This window comes from Bemisia tabaci, chromosome 8 (assembly GCF_918797505.1).
Source record: "Bemisia tabaci chromosome 8, PGI_BMITA_v3".
NCBI classification, from domain to species: domain Eukaryota; kingdom Metazoa; phylum Arthropoda; class Insecta; order Hemiptera; family Aleyrodidae; genus Bemisia; species Bemisia tabaci.
In genome coordinates this window covers 36,994,586-37,019,053 of record NC_092800.1, presented here as the reverse complement: position 1 = coordinate 37,019,053, position 24,468 = coordinate 36,994,586, and the positions used below count along the sequence as shown (strand labels likewise).

At 38.4% G+C, this 24,468-nt stretch overlaps 1 protein-coding gene across 1 annotated transcript; it reads left to right on the top strand.

Moving 5' to 3' along the window:
• The first annotated feature begins 4,472 nt into the window (after positions 1-4,472).
• LOC109038768 (phospholipase A2) lies at positions 4,473-24,439 on the top strand. Its single transcript, XM_019053955.2, has 6 exons — positions 4,473-5,870; positions 17,389-17,519; positions 18,515-18,645; positions 20,008-20,167; positions 21,713-21,844; positions 23,056-24,439. The coding sequence occupies exons 1-6, from the start codon at positions 5,865-5,867 to the stop codon at positions 23,213-23,215; spliced, it is 720 nt and encodes a 239-aa protein (XP_018909500.1). The 5' UTR covers positions 4,473-5,864; the 3' UTR covers positions 23,216-24,439.
• Positions 24,440-24,468: the final 29 nt, after the last annotated feature.

The following is a 24,468-nucleotide window of genomic DNA, read 5'->3' as shown; positions in this document are numbered from 1 at the left end:
CACTGCCATCGCTGCGTTACAAAAAAACTACATCGATTGTTTTAATCTCCAATGCATCACTAAAAGTTATTACGTCATTGTTATTATTAAGATCCAAAGCTTTCAGACCCTACCAGTGTTACGTCATAGGACAGCGATCTGTATCAATTTCCTCTTTCATCGGTGGCATTGAAAGGGGTTAACTATATGCCAACTCTAACGGACAATCCCTCCTGTGACGTCTAGTGGCGTGGCTTGAACTGCGATGTATCGATCGTTATACCATTTAAACCTATGGTAAAGAATCGATTATTAAGGTGTTCGCGGCGAACACCCTGTTTATCGATCCTTTTCCATAGGTTGAAATGGCATAACAATCGATAAATCGCAAAGCACGCCACGCCACTGGTGACGTCATGACCAACGTTCATCGAGAGGGCATCGATGCTGTAAGAACACGATCCTTTTGTTGTTTACCAACACGGCCAGGAAATCGATAAAAATAAGAGTACACATCCGAGCCTTTGGTTTATTGGATGGACTCATAAACAATTGCCAATTCGTCGCAAGTTCATCGAAAATGTCATAAAAAACACACATTAAAGTTGAGTTTATCGTTCAGTTTGGCAAGCTTGATGCTGGACGGTAGACGCGAGGTGCATAATTAATCGTAATAATAGCTTAATCTTCCACAGTTCTCACAGCATTGTTGCCGTAAATAGTATTCATCAACGCCTGCATTATTGATCACGGCGCTCTGACGGTGTGCAATTTTGAGAGGTATCTTCTTCACGGAATCTACCGTTATCACGAATCGGCTATCAAGGCCTTGATGTGTTGAAAAAGAACTGCAAATCGTTGATGTGTTAAGCTGACTTTTGAAAGAGCGATTTAAAGTGGGAGGAATGTGTTACGCTCAGGAATCTAAAAATAGCTTTTATTTCAATTTACGACGTCGCAAGTTTTCTTTTAAAAGCTCCAACCGCTACGGAGCCATGAGCCGGAATTCCCTAATATAATGAAAAGTGATTTTTTCGTCCAGGTCTAAAAATATTCAATTAAAATTTAATGCAGAAAATTAGTTCAAGTAACTGCTTCCTGATCAGTGATAAATAGTGCTGAAAATTTTGATCGCCGTGATTTATATGCAATTTTTTTTCTAAGTTTGGCATTTGTACATGTTATGTAAATATGACATAGTCGCTAGACCCAAAAAGGACCATCAAATTCAGTTGATTTTCCTTCAGTTTTCCTGAGGAACCATTTTTTGCTTACACAGCTTCTAGCGGTTCATTTTGAAGTCATAAGCAATACAATGCGATAGTGTATTTCTTTTGGAAAATACATTGGCAATTTTCTTGCAATCTTTTTACTTTTCTGGGTCTGCCAATGGTCTGCCAAGGGTGGCACAGCCGCACTTCATCTAAAAATCGGATACATTTAAATCAAAAGGATCCATATCCATCCTGACACGACATGACTCTTCTCTCAATGGATATAGTTCCTTTTTATTTAAATGCGGTCACACCTTTGATTGTATTTACTTCCTTCCTATTTTCTAGAGAAACGATTTTTTCATGAGAAAATCATAAGGAACTGACACAAAATCAACTCTACACAGAATTTGTACTTGAGGTCTTGTCCTATTGTTGATGACTTAAGGGCCCGTCCATAAATTACGTAACGCTCTAGGGGGGGGGGGGGGGAGTCGAGGAGAGCGTTACACCATTTTTTACGTGTTAAAGGATAGGGGGCCTACGTCACAAACGCGTTACCTAGGGGGAGTCAAAAATTCTGAAAAAGTACGTTGCGTAATTTATGGACGGCCCCTAACCACAAAATCAATCTATTGCGATTCGTAATTATAATCGATAAATTCCACGCAAAAACTGAGAGAATCGAGATAAATCCGTGATGATAGGTAGCGCCGGCGCTCGTCACCTGAGCGGTCGCATTGCCGGGGTCAACTATCCTCGTCGAGCGGCAAGGTCTAGGCAAACTGTTCAACTCGCAGCTCGCGTCGTTGCCAAAGTATGCAGAAATATCATAGATTTATCGAAAATATTCACCTGCGGGTCCACCTAGAGTACCTGTATAGGGAGAGTAGCGACAGATCTGAAACTCCGAAAGTCCATCAGGCCTTCACCGATGCCTCCGCGAATAAAGTTAGGGCCCAAAAGGGCAGCCAACCTATGAATTTCGAATGTCCAGAGCGATTTACAAACACAATTGTTACGAACCGTCGTTTAGAAAGCATGTATTTGGTTTACTTTTTGCATGAATTTACTTATTTTTGCGAAAGAACGCTCATTTATGTACATTCTTAGCCATCTTGGTTAGAATTGAAATCTGTAGGCTGGCAGTGAAATTTTGTGTGTTAGAAGTTGCTCAGAAGGGTGGCTGCACTTTTGGGCCCTAAGCCCTCCATGAACCGATCTGTCGCTACTCTCCCTATACAGGTACTCTAGGTCCACCAGCCAAACCAGTTGGGTAACAGTTGGATCGTATTAGCGAAAAGGAACCAGCGTGATTAAAAATGTTGCTTCTTCATAAGTATCTAAACAATCTCCCAGAATAGCAGACAGTTTTCACTCCCCTCAAAAAATTGTTGATTCTGAGGAATCTAACTGTGCAAATTTCAATACCGTACACACATTGAGTATTTTTGAAAGAAAGTAAGAAGTTGCGCGATTTTGAAAACGCTGTAATCGCGCTGGTTCCTTTTTGCTAAATGCGATGCAGATAATGCACTACCTCATTGTTCTTATCATTAAAGTTCCACCTTAAAAGCGTTAGAAATATTTTTTTAAAAAAAACCCAAAATAAACCAATATACATGGAACTTGTGTCCGAAATTTATCCTAGAGTGCAGCACTTGCGAGAAAAAAAGTATTGCTATCATATGTGTACTTTCCAATTAAATTCTGTAAAAAATGTACGCTACTTTGGTATTTTTAACTTTAAATATTGTCGAAGGGTCGGATTCAATAGGTTTCTGTTTATTTGCTCATGTTTGACCTCTCTTACATGTGAGAAATTGAAAAGAAGAAAACAATTTAGGCAAAATTCCATACGCGTACTTGATCAGCTAATGTCTGTGCGAAGTAAAATATGGTAATGAATACGCAAATGTGAATGATTGGACATTCTTAACCTTCACAAGTTGGTTTTTGTTGGTTAGTTGTTGGTCTGATTGACTGGAGCGTCTAACCACTTTCTTCTTTGTATTTTTAATCTTCTCAAAATTATGAATCCCCAAAATAAAGTGTGAAGCCCGCTGCAGAAAGGAGGCAGGCACCGCGCGCCGCACCGCGCCGCGGGTGAAGCGGTGAGTGCACAGGGGGTCAAAACGCCTTCGTTTCCGTGCGTATGCAACACGGACATCCGTCGAGCTCGAATAGTTGCATCCAGGCGCTATGATCAACTCGTTCAGCATTTGTTGCATGCGATACTAACTAAGGGTGCTTTGCTTATTTCTCATATACACTTTAACTGATAAATTGAGAAAAATCAATTTCATCAAAATTAATTTGACAAATTCAACTGAAATATTAACAAAGAAAACAGTAATGATTGAATGAGCACCGGATTTTCATTGAAGTATAGTGGAATAAAAAGAGATGAAGAGGAGAAGGGAAGAGAGGAGAAGAGAAGAGAAGAGAAGGAGAAGAGAAGAGAAGAGAAGAGAAGAGAAGAGAAGAGAAGATGATGATGAAGATGAAGGGACATAGGAAGTGAAAGAAGAAGAAGAGGAAGAAGAAGAAGAATAGAAGAGAAAGAAAAAGAGAAAGAAACGAATGTGGTATGGAAATTTGTTCATTTTATCAACATTAAAAGAAGAAAGAGAACGGTGGGGGGATGGGGGGAGAAGAAACGGAGGACGAAAATAATGAGGAATAGGAGAGAATGTTTCTCGTCTCTTTCTTTCTTTTCTTCTCTCTCTCTCTCACATCTTCTCCTTTTTTCTCCTCTCTCCCTCTCCTTATCTTCTCCCTCTCATCTTCTTCCTCCCTTTTATTTTTGCTTCTTCTCTTTGTTCTTTCAACTTCTAAGAGACAACGATCCGTCAGAATAGGGTTAAAAAATGGAGTTTCCCGCCAAGACGGCCAACGCCGCCGCCGGCGGCGGCGTTAGCGCATAGCGGCGGGCGACGGGCGACGCACAGTGAAACAAGTCTTTGGAAGAAGTCGGACATGGAATTTTTGACAAAAATTGCAAATTTTGATGTTCAATACGTCACATTTTAAATTTTAAGGAGTACTTCTGGAAGAAAATTTCACGAGGAAACCAATAAAACCACTTTTAAAACCTCAACATTTTGTATGAACGGAGTTATAAGCTTTTAAAGTTTCCAAATTTTCTCCGACCTCCCCCACTGACTTCATCCACTGTGCGACGGGTAGGCCTGGCACGGGCTTGTTTTGTTTTGAACGTAAAACTGGTGGTGGCTGATAGTTAATTCTTCGATCTCGTTTTTTAGCGCGAATAGTGACTTCCGATCGCTCGCTCGACCAGGGCGGACCCCGCGATCCGAGATCCACTCCTGCTCGGGATTTCCGACTCAATCGCGCCCGCTTTTCATTATAAATCGCGCCGACTCCCCCGCGCCACGCGGATTTCCAGCTTCGCTCGCGGCCAAGAACACTCGGGAAAGCCACCTGTGGAGGGAATACGTGAACCCCAGGCTCCACGACGGGAAGTGTAACTCCAGTGATGTGTTTCAAGTAGCCTTAACAGCTGAAAGAAAAAAAAAAATTAAACATTTTCCAAAAAATTTCATACCCTCTGAACGAGCCCTTAAAATATCTTCAAACTGTCAGCTCTACGAGAAAAGTGCAATTCCAGTGAAGTGACCCTACTAAAATTGACTTTTGAGAAATCAGATCTAGAAACTCATAAATCTTCTCAAATTCTGATAATTTTCGAAAAAAATGTCATACCTTCTTGATGAGCCCTTAAAATATCTTTAAACTGTCAGCTCTATGAGAAAAGTGCAATTCCAGTGAAGTGACCCTAATAAATTTGACATTTGAGAAGTCAAATCGAGGAACTCGTAGCTCTTCTAAAAATTTCATTATTTGCGAAAATTTTCATATCCTCTAAATGAACACTAAATATATCTCGAAAACGTAATTTCTATGAAAAAAAGTGTAAATTCAATAGTGTGACCGTGGTGGCATTGACTCTTAGAAGAAAAACAAATCTAAAAACTTGCTCATTTTTCAACATTTTCAATGTTTTTCAAAAAAGTGTATATCTTCTAAAAATTCCTACAGATATTTTGGAATCGTGAGTTTGATAATAGGGTTTAACTCCAATAATGTGACTCTTTACGGTATTAATTCCGAGAAAAGTACTTAAACTACATGTGTATTTCCTGCAATGTCATTATTTTTCAAAAATGTTAAAATCCTCTAAATGAGCTCTAAAAATTCACCTGAAAGTTTAAAAGCTGAGCTAAGACTAATTTGTTACGCCGAACTTTGTGTTTACGAACGAAAAGGACTGCAGACTGAGAAAATTGCCAAGTTTCCTTCAGAAAAGTGGGTGCAAGTGTGTTGTAATTTCCAATTTAAACTGAACGCTCCAGAGTAGTTTTCCGTCGACCAGTCCAGCTTGAACCGGTGAATTGAGACAATTAGTCGCCACGCAAAAAGCGGCTCACCCGGTGTCATGAACTGGGTTCGTTAACACGCTCAACTCTGGAGTCGGGGAAAATTCTAGTGTTTTCCTCTCGGTGAAAAACACCGAAACCACAAACGTGGACAGTGCGCAAACGCGGTTTCTGAAATTCACGAGATGAGCGACGCCACAGCCAAGTGCACGTGAAGTGGCAGATTTTGGCGCTAATCAGTTTTTTGACCGCACCACCCTCCGGCATCACAATGAAGGTAAGAGTTGACAGTTGGTACTCGCTAACCTGAGGCGACAGGCGATCGCAAGTTGCCTCGTCTTAATGACTAATCCAAGATTCTCTCGTCTCTCAAATTTTAATGTGGCTGTTTCTTTGTCCCACATGGCAACTATGATCCGCAACCCAAGATGCGGTTAAATTTAGATAAATTCTGTTATTCTTCCCCACGTGTAGCTCAAAGCAATTCAGATTTGTTGATTATATTTTTTTCCTGGTAATTTTGTCTTATATGACGGGTAGGTAAACGGTACTTCGACAGAATTTAAAATAAGTCATGCCATTTTAAAGTTAATGTATAAAATGCTAATAATACTTTTTGAATTACTTTAAATACATTTGAATCGTTCAAAACGAAAGTTTTCCTCATTGAGGTATTTAAAGTTGCTTAAAATACCTCAATGAGGGGATACCCTTGGGGGATTCCTTAGTGGGTCCCTATGCTGAAAAAGACGAAAATTCCGATGATCCATATACTATTCGGTTTATCAAAACAAAATTTTGATTCTCGAAATAAAATTTTCGATTTATGAAATCGAACCTTGTTTTTCAGTTTGGTCCAATCCCATGGTTAGATCACTCGAACCGAACTCTTGGTTTGATGGATAGAAAGTTTGGATTGACAAACCATATAATTTGATTGATGTAGAACACGAATTTTAGCTCATAACTTTTTATCAGTGCTAAATTCTCATGACATTTCCGAAGTCAAGTGTTCACTTCATATCTTTTTAACTCTATTTTCTACTATGCCTATTTTTCTCTCACAAATAATATAACTTTTATTTCAGAGCTGAAAAAAAATCCTTGATCGTCAATCATGACGATGACACCAAATGACATATTTATATTCTGACTTTTACGGGAATAGAGACAAGTTTTTCATGAAAAAACGTACGCAGAATTTTTGCAAATGAATTTTTGTTGAAACTGTCGATTGTGAAACTGCAGAAATGTGTATCTGGGTTCTCGGCGTTGCAGACTTCCTGTCATACTTTATTTTCCACATGGAAAACTACTAAACATTATTTCTTAAAAACTTTGGCTATTAATCTCTCATATAAGAAGAATATTCTGTGACAACTTCAATTTGGATTCCTTTCAGAAAATAAAATAGGAGCGGAGATTTTGGAACATCGCAACGGAGAATACCGAGATGCACATTTTTGCAGTTTCACTGTCGTGTTGTGACATAAGTGGAAATTTCTATTGTTTGCATTAAAAAAAGGCACCCAAGTTGAGACATTATGTTAGTCAGCATGCATTAGCTCAATGGTGATTCAAGACGTAGGAAAATCCGAAAAAAAACGTATCTGCTCATTAAAATGCTTCCTGAAATCTGAAAGTTTCCATCCGGCGACTGAAATGAGTCAAGCGGCGCCGCCGGTAGGGCACCGGAAAAACCTTAGACGGTGAATTATAATATTAGCATGTCTCACAACGAAGAAAAACGTAACCATGCGGAACATGAGTGACTAATTAATTGTGAGAATCCTGTTGGAACATTATTTTTAGTCTCGCGGAAGGCCATTAATACAAACCTACTATTGACGAATTAAAAAATCCGATTGAATTTTCTCTTTTCTCCGAAAATCGCAGAAAAAAGGGTGCTGCTTACTCTCTTGTCGAATGTTAAAATATATAGCTCTAAAACAATTGAAATTTTGGAGGGGAAAATGATCAAAAGGGCCGTCCATAAATTACGTCACCCATTTTTTTCAACTTTTCGACCTCCCTCCCTCACCGTATCCAACTGTCATCCACTGCTAGACCTCCTCCCCCTACTTGGGTGACGTAATTTACGGAGGGCCCCAAAGACTGGGGGGAGGATGAAAAGCGCGGGCGTATTTTATCATTACATAATATGCTAAGACAATTTCGTTAGTAGTTTCAATGGAAGGTTCTCTTTTAGAGCCCAAAATCTTAGTCCATGTTGGTTTAACAGGAGCCATAAAGTAAAAAAGTAAAGAGGAGAATAAACCATATTAGTTTTGAGCCAAAAGAGACAAGAGAAACCATTGAATCATACTTTTATAATGAAAAATCGATGTTTCATTTTCATCAATAATTTTCATTTTCACTTTAGAAAAGTTTACTCTAATGCTTTCATTTACATTCCAATTTTGGACAGGAAAAAAATTGTGTAGCGTAGGGATCAGCTCATTATGAAGAGATTGAGTTCACTGTAGGAGAATCAAGTTTTTAGGAGAACAAGAGAAGTCTATACTTAGTGTGAAATTTTCTGCCCTTTTTTCCATGAGGAAAATTTCTTATTTAAAAATTTTAATTTCCATAGATTTCAAGAGTTTTGTGTGTTATGTCGGACCAAAAAAGTCAAATTTTCAGTAAAAGTCATATTTTTTCACATTTGTAAATAACGTGGTTCTCCTCTCCTGAATGCTATAATAAAGGCAAAACAATTCACATCATAAATGGCTTCTATTTTTACCCGAGTAGTTCAGCAAGTAGACAGAATGGTCGTCTTTTGCCGAAAAAATACTAAGGTTCATGACCTGATCTTCAAGAGCAAGTTCATCAAGGCGGCAGCGAATAAAGCCTCATTTTCCATAATGTTTTGGCGAGTTATTGACACGAAGCGACAAACTAATAATCCAGAGTGAGGCTGAGGATGTTACCCTCTGAGGGCTATGCTCTTTGATGTAAGTGCTAGAGTATATACAGGGTGTTCCAGGATTTAACGGCTGAATTACAGGCCTGGGTTCAAAAAGTCAAAAACAGTTTTTTGTTCATTTCTAAATTTTTTGGCAAACGTGTCACCACTTTTAGCCACGACCAAAGGCATTGGGTACAGCCCCTTGATTTTTTGGAAAAGTTCTCATCTTTTTTGAATTTTTCCAACAGTGATAGGTTTAAAGGGTAAAAAGTCTCTTGACCTACAGAACACCAGTGGCGATTTTGCAAGTTGGATGCTGGCAAATATTATTTTTCCTCCATTTGAATCCTTTAAAAATATCGAGTCTGCCTCACCAAGAATCGATTGTTTTACATGCATTTAAATGGAGAAAAAACAATTTTGCCAACTTACAAGAATCAACACTGTAGAACACACTCCTGTACTGCCGTGCTAAGGAAGAACGCCGTATGAGCCTTCAGACGTTGCCAAGTTTCCTTTGATAAAAACCGAATTTACTGGGAAAATCGTAAATATTTTTTCCCAAAATTTTCAGACAATTTTGTATGTAATTAAATCTAAAATATCTGAAAATTGCAAAGACAAATATACATGAATGTCGTCGAGAATACATGCTTTACCAAGTGAAATTCGGCAACTCTCGAATTTTCATACGGCGTTCTTCCCTAGCACGGCAGTGTGGTCTAGCCGTTTAACCCTGGGACACCCTGTATTCAGTTATTTTTCCTCCGAGAAGTAATGATTTGTCAAATTTAACATTCGTCGAGTTGGAAAGCGTTGAGCCGACCAAACAGATTAAGTGATTAAGTTCCTGCGGTGAGTCGATCGGACATTCCACTAATAAATTATTTCTTCCCGAAGTGGATCGACGCGCAGTGGATAAATAGTTTGCCCTATCCGGTCCAGTATTCGAGAATGATGGGATCGTATTTGGTTTTATGTGTACATAAAATAATTTTGGCGTTTCATTTATTTAATGTAAGTTGTTGATATTCATGGCGGATATTCGTGGGGCTTCGTCCCCACGAACCTCGGGATTCTATCTAGATTTTGCTGAAATTAAACTCCACGATGATGCACGCTCCTGCCTACGAAGCTCAGCGCAACGAAAATATTGAAATAATGTTGCAATTTATTGCAATAAAATTGCACCTTTTTCTGCGAAATTACAATATACCTACATTATTCGGTCACTAAATACCAATTTTAAACAATAATTTGAAGTCATCAATGTGTGAAAGATGTGCGTGATTTTCAATACAAAACAAATTGCAACTTAATTCAATTTTATAGCAATACTCGTACATTTCTGTAAGAAGAGTGCCTCTCAATAATTTTTCAATGCAAGTGCAATTCATTGCAACTATAGAAGTTTCACGCTCAACTTAATTGAGTCCAAAAGTGATTTTAGGAATATAGCATTGCAAATTCCACGTGTTTTAGCATTGAAATATGCTTATATATGTCCTAGAAATCTAAACTTTGCATCGCTGTATCGCTGAAATTAAGTTTGAACTGAAGTTACATATTATAGTGGCATGGCGGGATTTACCTATTTGCCGCCCATGGGCCGCCCGTATTTTTCCGCCCTCTTCTCATGCATTTTGAAACATCAATAAAAACCATCAAGTGAACGTGCCGGAGGGAGAAGGGTGCATAAGACGCGTTCACTCGTGTTGGACTGGAAATAAATGTCCCAGGAAATGAAAGATTTTGTCACCTTTTCTTATTTGTAATTTTTTTCTGAATCCGATTTTTTGTACCTGCATTCAAAGAAATTGCAAAATTTGCCGCCCCCTAATTTTGCCGCAATGGGCCGCGGCCCATGTGGCCACCCCCTTAATCCGGCCCTGTATAGTAGAGAATTTTTCAAGAAGAAGGTAATTTTAACCACAATTCCATCAGTATCTCCGGTTCCTATGAAAAGCAGCGACTTTTGAATATTCTTTCAGTAAAATTTTCGTGGTTGTTTCACGAAGGTCCAGATAATACCCTCTGTGCTTCGGCTCTACAATTTTCATTCGTTTAAATACAATGTAATAAGTTTCCCTCTTATTTTTGGCGACTTTTCCTCCGTTCTCTCTGTACATTTTGCCTCGGCACCAGTGTTGTGAAATTGCTTCCAAAAACCCCGATTATTTTGATAAAATTTGAATAAAATCTGTAACATGTCGGAAATTCGCAAGCTAAGGGATGAGAATGTTTGATGGTCACATCAGGAATGAACTTTCGATTGACCTTTTTTTTATCATTCACCCCCTTATACAAGAATTAGAATACAACCTCACTTGTGTGGGTTGTTTTAATATTACCTACAGACCGCATTTGCAGTAATCGTTTAATGAAGAAAGAGAAAAGAAAACAACATTTTCGAACAACAACAATTTTACGGTTTTAAGTTTAAATGTAATGAAAGACAAATCTTTGACGATGCGGTCTCCGTGACAAGACTAACTAATACAGTGCATACATGAATATGCAAACGGAGAATGTTGTCAAGTGAAAACTCGTGAAGAAAACTACATAATCCAGTCACGTTTCTTTTTCTCATTGCATCTGGGAAAATGCATTAACTTGTATAAAATTTGTGCAGAAAACACTTATCTGTGGACAATTTTCCGGGGTTTCCTTTTGAAGGACAACCTCTTTCTGCGACGAGACGGTTTAATGTCAGAAGTGACTTATTGTCCAACACGTTTTCCTTTTTACTGAATACAGACTACTTCACACTTTTCACTGCCTTGTGATTCATTCCATTTTGTGAACGGATATTTGCTTGTTTTTTTCTCACCTTTCTTTTCCTCTTATTTTTCACTCTTCTATTGGAACACAACATAGGGTAAGAATTAGATCCCTAAAATAAATGCCTCCTCGCGAACGCGATGAAGGTACCGAGAACTTCCAAAATGAATTTATGAGTACTTGTTATCTTGGATAGATTTCTTTCTAGTCATTTATAGTTGGAGTAATGGAAGTAGTACAATTTACATTTTTTAAAAGACTTTGAAGTGGTAATTTAGGAATTCGGAGGACAAGGCGCATAAGTGCAGTTTTTGTCATTTCGAGAAATATGTGTTTGAAGTTTTGAAATAACATGGATCCTCATGACGGAGGCAAAATTCAAATTGACTAATTGATCCTTATAATTTAGAATTTGACAGCGAATTTTTCACAGAATACACATTAAGACCATTTTTACTTGAAATCATTGAAGGCAGACCCTATAGCCCTCCCTTCAATCACGCCCAAGTAATTCCAACATTTGTCAGAATTAGATGTAACTCTTACATACTCATCATGCTAATTTTCAACAAAAAAATTGACCTTTTGTTGGGCTATCATTGTCGGATTTTTCTCAGTTAAGAAACAATCCGTCTATCGACTGTCGAATTGCTTTTATTACTACTGATGCATAAAGAAAAAAAGAGGTGTTCGTATTTTGAGGATTGTTCACCCCGTGACGTTGATCGCGATCGGTACAGCATGGCAAGCAAAATCCGGAATTCGAAGTATGAATACGGGCCGTAAAGTCCGATTTTTTTGCTTAAATCCACTCATGATATAATTTCAAACACTTTTTATAGAATGACTTTTCTCCATAAATTATACCATTTCCAAGAAAATCGATGATAAAAGTCGTCCGTACCGACCTACGTCATCAAAAAAATCCAAGATGCCCCAAATGCGAACACCTCCTTCTTTTCCTCCATGCTACTGATGGTCCGCATGAGAGAACCTAAATGAATTTTATGGGGGGAGGGCGGGCAAAGGAAAGGAAATAGGGGGGATTTTCTTCAGTAATAAAGTTTGGCAACGTAACATGATATGCTTAGCTACAGGAGAAAATCCGGATCGCTGAACCCTGTTTGGGGTTTATCTCTCGCCGAGTATTTTATTTTGGAATTTTCGGATTATCACAACACCTATAAAGGAAGATAGTTATAAATTGAAAGATCAGACCACAGGACGCCATATTTTCCAGAGGTGGGATCTGTTGTGCATTCAAATAATTTGTTGATATAATTTTCTACTTATTTTTTTGTAACATTTCGCGAGGAGAGGATGGGAGGTAATTTGCATAATCTATGGACTCACCATCGATAATTTAGTGTTGAAATGATATTGCGGCAAGTTCAAGATTAATATATTTGAAGGAGAAATTGAACACTTATATTCAAAAATAATGTTTTTTGGAAAAATTGTTCTGCTGATTTTAATTTTTCAACAGAGATTCACGTAAGTTTTTCACTTGGAATTTAAGTCACAGTATGGAAAAGTCATCATTTGGTTTTCCTAGGAGATCGTCTACCTTTTTTCACTCAATCGTCGCTTCTCTGACGTAATGGCGTATCTGGATTCCCACTTGAGCTCTATTTTACACGTGAATCAATGCTTCCTGGGGCTCATGTGGTAATCGAGATACGCCTTTACGCCAGAAGGGAGCTACAAAATGACATCATATCAAATGATAGACTGGTTAATTTCGAGAGCTTTCACGCTGAACCTTCACGAGAGCGTATGCTTTTCCACATTGTTGGATGAACATTTCTGAGAAACCAGCAGTGTAATGATTGTAAACTCTTAAAATGCAGTAGTGAAGAAGAAATTTAATAAGACCTGCTCTTATTTCATAATATACCGTCAAATATATCAAATCAGTTAGTCCCACAATTTGTTGGAAAACATATTTTTTTTTTTTTTTTTTATCGATCTCGCTTGGTGGTGTAGGAATGGTGTGCGGATTCAAGAGTAAACATGCGTAGAAATTAGCGAAGTTTTTGTGTGAAAACTGGTTGCTACACTTATGTAAGTGCGTAGACGCCAGACCTATCAGAAAGTTCACATTTGTTCCCTCTTTTGGATTTGAATTAGGGAAATGCTCCTGTAAACCGGCAATTTTGTGGGGGCTGACTCGACGAGCTCCTTCAAGTGCGATTTCACGGCGGAAAATGATGATGAATTCTATGCTAACTGCATCAAATTTGCTCTCACGTGTTTGCACCTACCGTTTAACCAGTTAAAGCGCATTTTAATCACATCCTCATCCACTCTTTCTATCTTATCAAAGTTCGTTGCGAGCTCTCACCATTCGAAAAAGCGCATAAGTGGTCTGGAGCGTGAAACTTTTCTGGACTTTTCCTGACCAGGTATTTCATGAGATAGTTTGAGCACTGGTCATTACGACAAGTCATACACAACTAACTCTCACAACGCGCTTGTTTTTATCAGTGACGTGCAATGCGCAAACAATGCGAAATGTCGATGGTGAAACAGCTAAAACGTGTATGTTATTCGCGATGATTCAAAATCCTCGTTCCAATTTTATTTTAGGAGAGGAATCAAAGCAACACATATTTTTCCTCAGAAATTTCATAGAATAGAGAAGGGAAATCAGGGACGTTTGTAATAAATGACGATGATTTTGCCCAGTTAGAAAATTAATTATGCCATAGGAAGTCTGTCGAAACGATGAAAGAACTTATGTCATACGAACCGCTGCGCGGTGTTCTATACCGGCCGATTCTTCCCCCGTATGGCTGAAAAACTGAACATAACTGCAGAAAGACTGTAACATTAACCGAAGTGTAGAAAGGATCATTCGCCTTCATGAATCAATGCGGTTACCCTGATCGAAAGTGCAGTTAACTGACTTGCAGGGTCGATAAGATACGCACGCACTGAGAAAAAAAACCTCCGGCAATGGAAGCCGTGCATACGGGCTATGTACACATAACGTCCGCGTCCCGTGCTCAGAGGCCGAAAGTTCCGGGCGTAGCAACCGGAGCAATCAAAAAGCTACGGCTCTAGCACCCGGAACTTTCGGCTTCTGAGCCCGGAACGGAGGGTATGCCTATATAGCCCGCAACTCGTTTTTCAGTGCAATATTAAGACTCATATAAACGGATGTTTCCTCTCAATGTTTGAAGACCTAAACGCACGATAAGAAAATCACCGTGTGGTAGTAACCAAAAAGGAAGAAAAAAGTGAAATGCGCACTAAAACCGAATGCGTGCGGATCAAATATTAACGGGTGCTGTCGGGAATACAACGCAGAAAAAGACCGGACCTACCCAGAAGCAATTTGCGTGACCTGGATCTGTCAGTCTGCCAAAAATTCGGGTGACCCTAGCGCTGACATCCCACAAAAAGTCAAGAGGGTCAAGTGCCTAGGACAATACTTGCAACCTTTTGGAGGCAGGAGTGCTTGAAGAATGGACCTTACAGGTTGTATTATTCTTGTTTCCTGTGCTGGCACCGGCCGCAGGAAGTACAAAGATCGGCGATGACGAAGCCAAAATAAACGTGCCCTTACAGCTGATCACTCGCGTGTCACCAGCCCATCTCCCGGATGATGTTTTTATTGAATCGATGTCATTGAGCTTTTCACCCGCCGCGCCGCGCCGCGGCGCTGGTTTTAACTACCCGTGAAAACGCTTAGTTATTGCAGCACTATTCAGATATTAATTTTACGCCTACTGACGCGTCGCACGGTGGTCATAGAGCTACCTTAAGCGGCTAAAATAAACTAGCCCTAGAAGAACAAATTCAGATCATGAGACACTCCACACGAGTCAGATCATGTGAGCTGATTATTGAAATTTATAGATAAAGTGATAGACAAAGAAGACATAGAGCGATCTTCTTGACTGAATGGCGTTTGCTATAGACTAAGGAGAAAATAATGGGCTAACTTCAGGGTCTCTCATGGTTGTCGTTTGTTAGTCTATTACCAACCTTCTTTGTCTATTGTAACCACCTGCCTCCACTATATTAGCATTCCTCTATGTCCCTCTTGCCTTTTTGGTCTATAGCCTTGTCTATCGATTTCGATAAGCATCCCGCAGATAGCTTTAGAAATGAGAAGAGAGAGAAGAAAAAGTTCAGTTTATTTGTACTTCTCTCCTCATTCTTTTTCCGCTGCCTTCTCTTACTGTACTGCTACTTCTTCCTCTTCTCCTTCTTCTATACCTCTGTTGCTTCCTCTTATTCTCTTCCACTTCCTTCAATTCTCCTTTCCTCCCTTTCTCCTTCCTTCATCCTACTCTTCTTTCCCCCTTTTCCTTCTTCTTCTCATGTTTCTATTTTCTCCTCCTCCGCCTTCTCCTTCTTCTCTCGTCTGATTTCTAATGCCTCCTAATCCGGTATGTATAATTCTTTGTTTTTTTTTCTAAGAAAAAAACTCCCCATATTGCATATTATTCAGTCAGCCCAACTCATAGGTACAATTCATAAGAATCGAAGCAAAACCATAAAATATAATCAACGTCTTGAAGTGTGTACTTTCCTCAAGAATGAGTTTCAATCGGTCCTGAGTAAGCTTTTACTTGAACCTTGAGAGGAATTAATCCTTGAAAAAATGCTCAAAAATTTCGATGAGCACATAAAAAATTTTGGAATTCGTTCTTATTTTTCAGTCTTTTACTCGCAGTTTTGATTGGAATTCCAAAATTTATCAGAATCATCTTCCTCATAATATTTCTACCTGGTTAGTCTCAGCAGAATATACCACTTAATTCAAAGATTATATCATAATTACGTTTCATGCCAAATGTGCGACGCAGAAAAAATATTAAAACCTATTTTCCAGTCATCCCATGGCCGAGGTCTATCCTAATCGAATAATCAGGAAACAGCATATCGCCCGCGCCTCACGGTGCATTAATTCTGCAGTAAAGCGTTGGGTTATTGAGAGACAACATTTTTGCGATTGATTGATTTACAGAGTGGTCTTTTACTGTGGTGCGCGAATATTGTCTTTGAGGCATCGAGTTACAAGTCCAGCATCATCCCTCTTTTGAAGAATTGGGTGCGTCAGGGATTATAATGTGGACGTATTTCTGTCAAACGGAACTATGTGCATTAAGACATGAGCCCTGAGACCCATAAGAATACATGCATAACAGAGCTCACGTCATAATGCACATGGTTCCGTTTGACAGAAATACGTCCATTTTTTGTACTTACACTTCTGTGTATACGAGGGAAAATAGGATGGCACAATCTGCTTTATCCATGTTTATTAAGCTTAAAAAATGCGATAGCTGTTGAGGAAACGGACTTATTACTTGACACTCCGACTCGATATAATGGTAATGGTCCTACCGAAAAATTCCCTATAAATTTTCCTAGCTGAGGAAAAACGCCGTATGAACCCTCAGTTGTTTCAAAATATCCTTAGATGAAACACGGATTTCCTGAAAAATTATTTAGAAAAATTGGACCGAGTTCATCATAAAGGAACCAGCCCACATTAAGTTGAAACTGAGAAAAAGAGGTTTGAAGTTTTATTACTGCATAAGGCTCAATGTAAAAAATCAACTTTAACCCCTCTTTTCACAATTTTTTGTTTTGTTTTTAGACTTCCAGTTTTTGGCAGGAGAAAATATACGGCTAGTGAAACTCAAAAACATTCTTAACTTAATTGTTTCGAAAATATGGGTTGGTTTACTTTCTGATAAACTCGGTCCAATTATTATACGGATAGTATGGGCTAGGAGACTTAAACGAAAAGATAGAAAAAACACAAAACGGAATTATTGAATGAGAATCAAGTTCAGTTTGCCTGTGCTGCATAAGAACAATCTTGCAGATGCTTTGGTGATACTCAGAAGAAACGCAAACATTTGGACATAGATGTTGGATGATGAGGACGGAATTTGAGACCGTTATTCTAGCTAAGCTGCGGGCCCATGACAGTTAAGTATTAAAGCGATTAGTTGCATAGGCTAGTTTCGGTCACAAAACCAGTGATTTTTAGTTCCTCCATCACCACGGACCCTCGTAACCTGTATCGTAGAATCCACATTTTCCTCAGCATTAATGTATGCCTCTGTCTCTGTTCCAGAATTTTGGTTTAGCTTGGTTAATGACCTTAGTGCAGTCAAGCGTGGCTAATATTCTGATGGTCAACTCGGATCAAAGCAAAGTCGTGGAGCTGTCTCCGATGAACCCAAAGTGTAAACTCTACACCAGAACGTAAGAAAATTTTACCAAACTGCACGTAATTGAGTAATTCAGGCTGTGAGCCTAGAGTTTCAGTGATTGACAAAAAAAGTTATTGAGCGGTTTCACAGATAGTGCTGGGTCAACACTTTTCTACTATGATAAGTCAACAAAGAATAAAACATTTTGTTGAGCAATACTTCAACAATATTCACTAGTATTAATCATTATTTCAACTGAAATGGAAAACAATTTGATTTTTAAATTATAGAGCGAGTCTTACCGCGAGCGTTGATCGATTAAAATATAACTAAGTTATCAATGTATTAATCTGAGGATAGGGGAAGATCAGTATGAGCAGCCGTTATCGTCACCTGTCGGCCAAAGTATCCACAAGCGCCACGCGGCGTTTAAAAATTTCGGCCACCATTTTATTTTTATACAGAGAAATTGTTCAGCGAAGCTGCCCTCGATGAATTTTCTTTGTGCTGCCAATAAAATTCGGTAAAATTTTAAAACAGATTCAACCAACAATTTCTCTGTAAGAAAATGAAATGGCGGCGAAAACTTTGAAACGTCGCATGGCGCTTGTGATACTTTGGCCGGAGGGTGACGAAATGTAGATACCATGTTGTTCAAACACAAGTGCACAAATCGACGCTCCTCTGACGTGAGGGCGTATCTCGATTTCCACATGAGCCTTGGAAAGCATGGCGTTATATGGACAGCAGGGTTCACGTTGAAATCAAGATACGCCCTTGCGTCAGAAGAGCGACGAAATGGTTCCCTCTCAGATTTCTTTTCAGTGCAGTCATGCAAAGTGGTGCTTATAGAGTTCCTCTAGGCAACTGATGAGCAGAAAACTTGGATTCGATCAAAGGTATTCTAACCTTTCCTCAGCACATTTTTTAAAGCAAAAAATTGGGCACTGCATGCGAGGAGTAAAACATTATACAAAGACCCTTAAAATGTATTTTGAAGTTGAAGCCAATTTGAAGTTGGTTCTCTGATTACGCTGTTATGCTCAGATCAGATGTGGAACGGATGTTGGAAATCGTGGACCCGCACTTCGTCCACCCGATGGATGACAACGCGCTCCATGACGCAATGACCGCCTGCCAAAACTTGAAGGGCCCCGCGCACATGTTTATCTATCCAGGTAAACTCATCGCTGAATATTCATCAATTTTCCGATAACGCCTCGATCTCGAATACTCAGGAAAGAGGTCATCCATGATGGAGCTATTGAGGTATAAAAAAAACCGTAAAATGGACTGCGTTTAGCAAAAAGGAACCAAGCCACATCAGCTATTCTGCCGTGCTAAGGAAGAACGCCGTATGAACATTCGAGAGCTGCCAAATTTCCCCGGATGAAACATGCATTTTTGACGAAATTAATGCATATTTTTCCTTGAAATTTTCAGATATTTTAGATTAAATTGTGAACAAAATTTTCTGAAAAGTTGGAAGAAAAATATTTACAATTTCCCGAAGAAATTCGTATTTCATCAGAGGAAATTTGGCAACGCCTGAAGATTCATACGGCGTTCTTCCTTAGCACGGCAGTATTGCCTTTAGCTGGGCAATTTAATTTTTTACAAGAGAACGTTTGCACGTTCCTGTATACATTTTAAGGAATTTACTTCGTACTATGCAGAAAATTCACTGAAATTCGCACAAAAATCCGCACAACCGTTTCCATGTAAAAAATTCCAGGGAGCGACTGGAAATTCACTCCTAAACGGGATATGTCATTTTTTAATTAACATTGGTTGAATGAAAAAATTACAAATGACGTCATTTGTATACTCTATAACTTCCATTTGATCTGTGATGAAAATACTTGTTGATACCAAGTTCGAGAGATAATTATTTAGAGAGATTAAAAATATTTCGAAAGGGGTACCAATTTTATTTAGGTGGCTGTTTTTTTAATTTTGTTCTTCCTTCGTAGTGCCTCTGCTAATTCTACATTTTTTTCTCAACGTTTTTAATTTGATTTAGGTATAACACTTTCTTTTTTCTTAAAATTACGTAAGGTATACTTCTTTTTCCTTTATTTTAAATTCATTTTTGTAAATTATCTGTTTATTTTTCACAGTTAAACGAGAGGACATTGAGAGGTTTACCAGTATTTAAAGATAAGATTTACAAAATAACTTGATAAAACTTATAACTGGATTTCATTTTGCAAAAAGGAACCACTAGCATTGCAATGTTGCTAAGATTGTGCAACTTCTTTTGTCTTGGAGGAAAAACCCGATTATCCATTAATAGTTTCTATTTTACTCGCTAAAAACTGTAAATTTAAGACATAAATTACCATCTAAATTTCATAGTTTTTCACGATTTCCGCAATTTTATTGCAAAAGATGAAGTTGCACAATCTTAGCATCATTGCAATGCTAGTGGTTCCTTTTTGCAAAATGCAATCCAACTGATATTGTCTCTCACATATATAATGACGTTGAACAACCTGCAAATTTATCTTTAAAATGTATTTGATTGACGATTGTTTCAGGTACGAAGTGGTGCGGTCCTGGAAATATCGCATCCAGTTACGAGGATATAGGAAAGTACGCTGCCGAAGACAAGTGTTGTCGGGATCACGACCTCTGCCCGGAGGACATGCCCAGCGGAAAGTGCATCGATGGAGTCTGTAATCGATCTCCCTTCACTAGGTCAGCAACGACAATTTTTCGATCTACAAATACGTTTAATTAACAGGTGGTCACAGATTTTAAATTTTTGGAGCATGGATCACTAGACAAGGTACGAATTAAAGGATTCTGATACATGTTTCGTAAAATTTCACGCAGAACACGATTCGCGCAACGAATATTACTGAAACCAACTCCTAACGAAGATATTAATGTTTCTATTTCACATTGGTTACAAGGAATTTGAACTGCCCGCTCACAAGAAACTCAAAGCTCTACGTGAGTCAAATCGCGCACTAGAACGGTTTCAGCAATCTTCTCAATGAAGCAATACTCATTTCCCACCATGTGTTGTTCAAACTATAAGCAATTTGCTATAGCTGAGCCAAAGCGTCAAGACTGAGATTGCCAGATTTTTATATCGCAGAGACTGTCATGATAACGTTTAGCGCGCGATGTGAATTACGTAGAGCATTGAGTTTTCATGAGCGGGTGGTTTGAATTCACACATCAAGAATCATCAAATATCTTCGTAAGGAGTTAATTGCGGTAATTTTCGTTGTGCGCATCGTGCTCTACGTAAAATTTTGGTTAAGAAGCATATATCAGAATGCTGAAATTCGTGCCTTGTCAAGTGGTCTATTCTGTGATCAGTAAAAGCCTCTTAGTATCAGATTCATAATTTTTCGGAAGACCTTTTGGTAATGGACGGGGTTCTTCAACTCTTTTTCCAGATAGCTATGATCTATTTTAGTAATGTATCGACCTGAAGGTCATATTAATGGCGAATTTTGTGAACATTTTAAGTAAATAACTCTATTTTTGAGCACGTTATGAATATGATAGTTCAAATTTTTAAGTAAATGAATTTACCAGATTTTGCACACAAAAAAAAATCATTAGTGCTATTTTAACGATTGTACTAAGAAAACTTTAGGTTTAAGCTAACCAGTAGCTGACTGGTTCCTCGAAAAGTTACGACTCCCATTTTTAGACAAAAACTTGAGGGGGGTGCGAGGTGCTGAATGTTCAGCAGGAAAATCATCCAAAGACTCTGATAGCTCCTATAAGGATTTCAGATGATTTTTCTGCTGAGCACCAATTGTAAGTGTTGAGAGAATTTTCAAATCAAATGAAAATCGTATAAGTATAAGGTATGTAGCACTTTTTGGGGACTCGCATCACCTTCTCAATTTCATGTTTGAAATCGGGAATCGTAGCTGTTTGAGGGACCAATCATCTGCTGCTTCTCTGCAAAGAAACGTCAACTGATCGCAATTTTATTGTAATAAAGTTCAATAAGAGGAGCTCCCTCAATTTGTGAATAGGCAACACTCGGTACAACCTTCCCATGCATGCAACAGCAATAATTTTACCTTAAATGCAATCCTTCGCAACCAGTGTTATACTTGATTATTTCACTCTCTAAGCAGAGCATTTTTACCCAAAAATTTTGTGGGACACTCCTCTGTGCTTTTTCTTCAATTTTGTAGACTAAGCTCCCTTTCCCTATGAATGTTAACATCGCATATCAGTAATTTAACTCGGATAATGTGTTGATTATAGGTCAAGTTGTAAATGTGATGCCGATTTCAAGAAGTGCCTGAGGCATGTCAATACTCCAACAGCAAATACTTTGGGAACCATCTTTTTCAATGTAGCGAAAGTTATGTGCTTCCAGAGAAACTGCACGGAAGAGTAAGTCGTAGAAAACTGTTAATTACATTTAAATATGAAGCTCGAATAGGCGTCGCAGAGCGCCCAAGCGCGCCGTAAAAGCGGCTCATACATTCACATATGAAGCTCTGAGTCCTTTGCTAAAATTTAAGGACAGAAGTGGACTACATTAACTGAAGATCGTGCACGGAACTAAGGGGAGCGGGAGGGTATCTCTCCCATCCCCCAGTAATCTACTCAACCCCCTCGAGAAAATTTGATGGATTTCACAACATAAGTACGTGGCATACTTTTCATCACTGTGTGTGAGCCAACAATTTTTGCAAGAGAAAAATTACGTCGAAAACGAAAACGCGTTAATTTTGATACGTTGCGATTTAAGGTAGGGAATGACCCAGTTCTATCGGGGAGCAATGGACGTTGTTAATGAATGCATTTCAGGGTGACAGCAATTAGACCATTGACAAAAATTCCATCATCATGATAGTCGCGGAATTAGAATATCGGTCAGCAAGGTTGTAATGTGTTTGTCAGAGTAGAGAGCCCTCAATGACCTTCATGGATATTCTAAATGACTGAACGTCTCTCGATGGCCCACCTGTGTCCGAATTTTACGGTTAAAAGAGCATCCGTCTATGGGAGTCATTATCACTCTTCATTTTTCTTTAATACTACAAAGACATCTCTTAGGTAAATTAGAAAAGTTGCACGCAGGCATAAGGTGTGTTGTCTAGTGTTGTCTAAGATTGTGTTGCCTAGTTGTCTTGCATCACGGGATTCACGGGTGAAGAGGAGAGTGACCGGAGTTTCAAAACGCCTACAATTCCGTGAGTATGCAACACGGACATCCGTGGAGTTCGAATAGTTGCATCCAGGCGTTATAATGAATTTTATGTTGTGTTTGTCGCGTGCGATACCAGCTGAGGACAGACAAGGTTCCTAAAAGACGAATCAATGACGGAGTGTTTAAAGGAAGCCGGAACGATTCTATTTATAAATTATAAGAGGTCTTCAAGTATCACCTCTGATACCAAAGAAGGAATTTATGAAGCTGGAAATGATTCGGATGTTGAAGTTGAGCAAATATCTCTGATGCCAAATATTTACTGTCATATCGTCCGGGTCCTAGTAATAATCCGCGGATAGAGTGCAGACAAGAATGAAGCCAGTCCAATTTTTTAAGTATGTTTTTCATCATATCTTCATGCTATGTTTGGTTTGTTTCGTTTCAGTGGCAAATGTAAGACTACATTCTCTGCAGTTTCGAAGTATCCGGTTCACATACCGAAGAGGGAAATCACCGTCAACTTTCTGACTAATATTTTTCAAGACTTTATCAAAAATCTGTTCAAACATAAATCGCACTTTGGTCGGTTTGAGGAAGTTATTTAGCAGACTTTACAACTTCAAAAGAAAAGGCGTTACATAAAATTATGATTCATGGGTGCTTAATAAACCCATGTTATGAAACTCATTAGTGGTAGAGTAAGCACAAAGAAACAAAAATATTGAAATGATTTTGCAATTTCATGCAGTAAAATTGCAATATTTTCACATAATTTAGTCAATAAATGCCAATTAAACGCTCAAAAAAATTAGTGCATGTGTGAGGAGAGTAGGCGATTTGCAATGCAAGAAACATCGCGATTTATTTTAAATTCATTGCGATAAATCTCAATGAGAGAAGCCCCTTCAATTAGTGAATAGACAAAATTCACAACACTCCGGCACAATAGCAACAATAATTTTTCCATGTAATTGCAATATTGCAACCTGTGGGAAACTTGTGCTAATAGGGTAACCTACTGTTACTGTACCCTTGACCTATATTTTTCTCAGTCAGTATATTCGTGTCAAACTTAAAATGTAGATCGTGAATATTACGATTAAGTCTATGCATGAATTTATATCATTTCACCTACGGCATATTTCAATAAGCGCGTCGCAGGTGGAACAAGAATCATGAAAAATGGAAAATGCCATGATGTAAATGTATCAATAGATACGGTAAAAGAGTTGGTCAATTTCAGTGGCGAGTTGTTTCTCTCTTCAACTGGAAGTCTACTTAACTACTCATTACGTGGAATGTATGATGTATGTATATTTGTTAAATAGTATAATTTGTACAAACATACTATTTTTACCTTTAAAGTGAAAAAATAATCATGTAACAGGGATCTCTTGACGTTAAAAACGTTTTACGCAATTTATTATTTTGTTAAAATCCAAATTTTATGTTGACTCGGTAAATAATCATTTGAAAATAGCTCTTGTGACGAAATTAGAGGTGCCCATATAAATTGTTTTTTGCTCCTTTTAAAGTGCTAGGCAAGATTTTCTATGTAAGACATCGACAGACAGACAACATCGAAACCCACTTTATTATGCGCTGCATAATTTCAAAACGAACTCGAGGTCCTAAAATACAGTTATTCAAACATATGATTTCCAAAATGGAGCCTTTTTAGAGCACTTTACACTTTTTCAATAATTTAAGGGCTGAAAAAGGCCTTTACCGGCGCCTGTTCTTTTTAGGATGTCCTCATTCATTATAATATAAATACATTGTACTTAAATTTAATTTTGAGAATAAAGCCAAAGAAAGATGTTTTACAATTATTCGTTTCAATAAGACTAGAATTTAA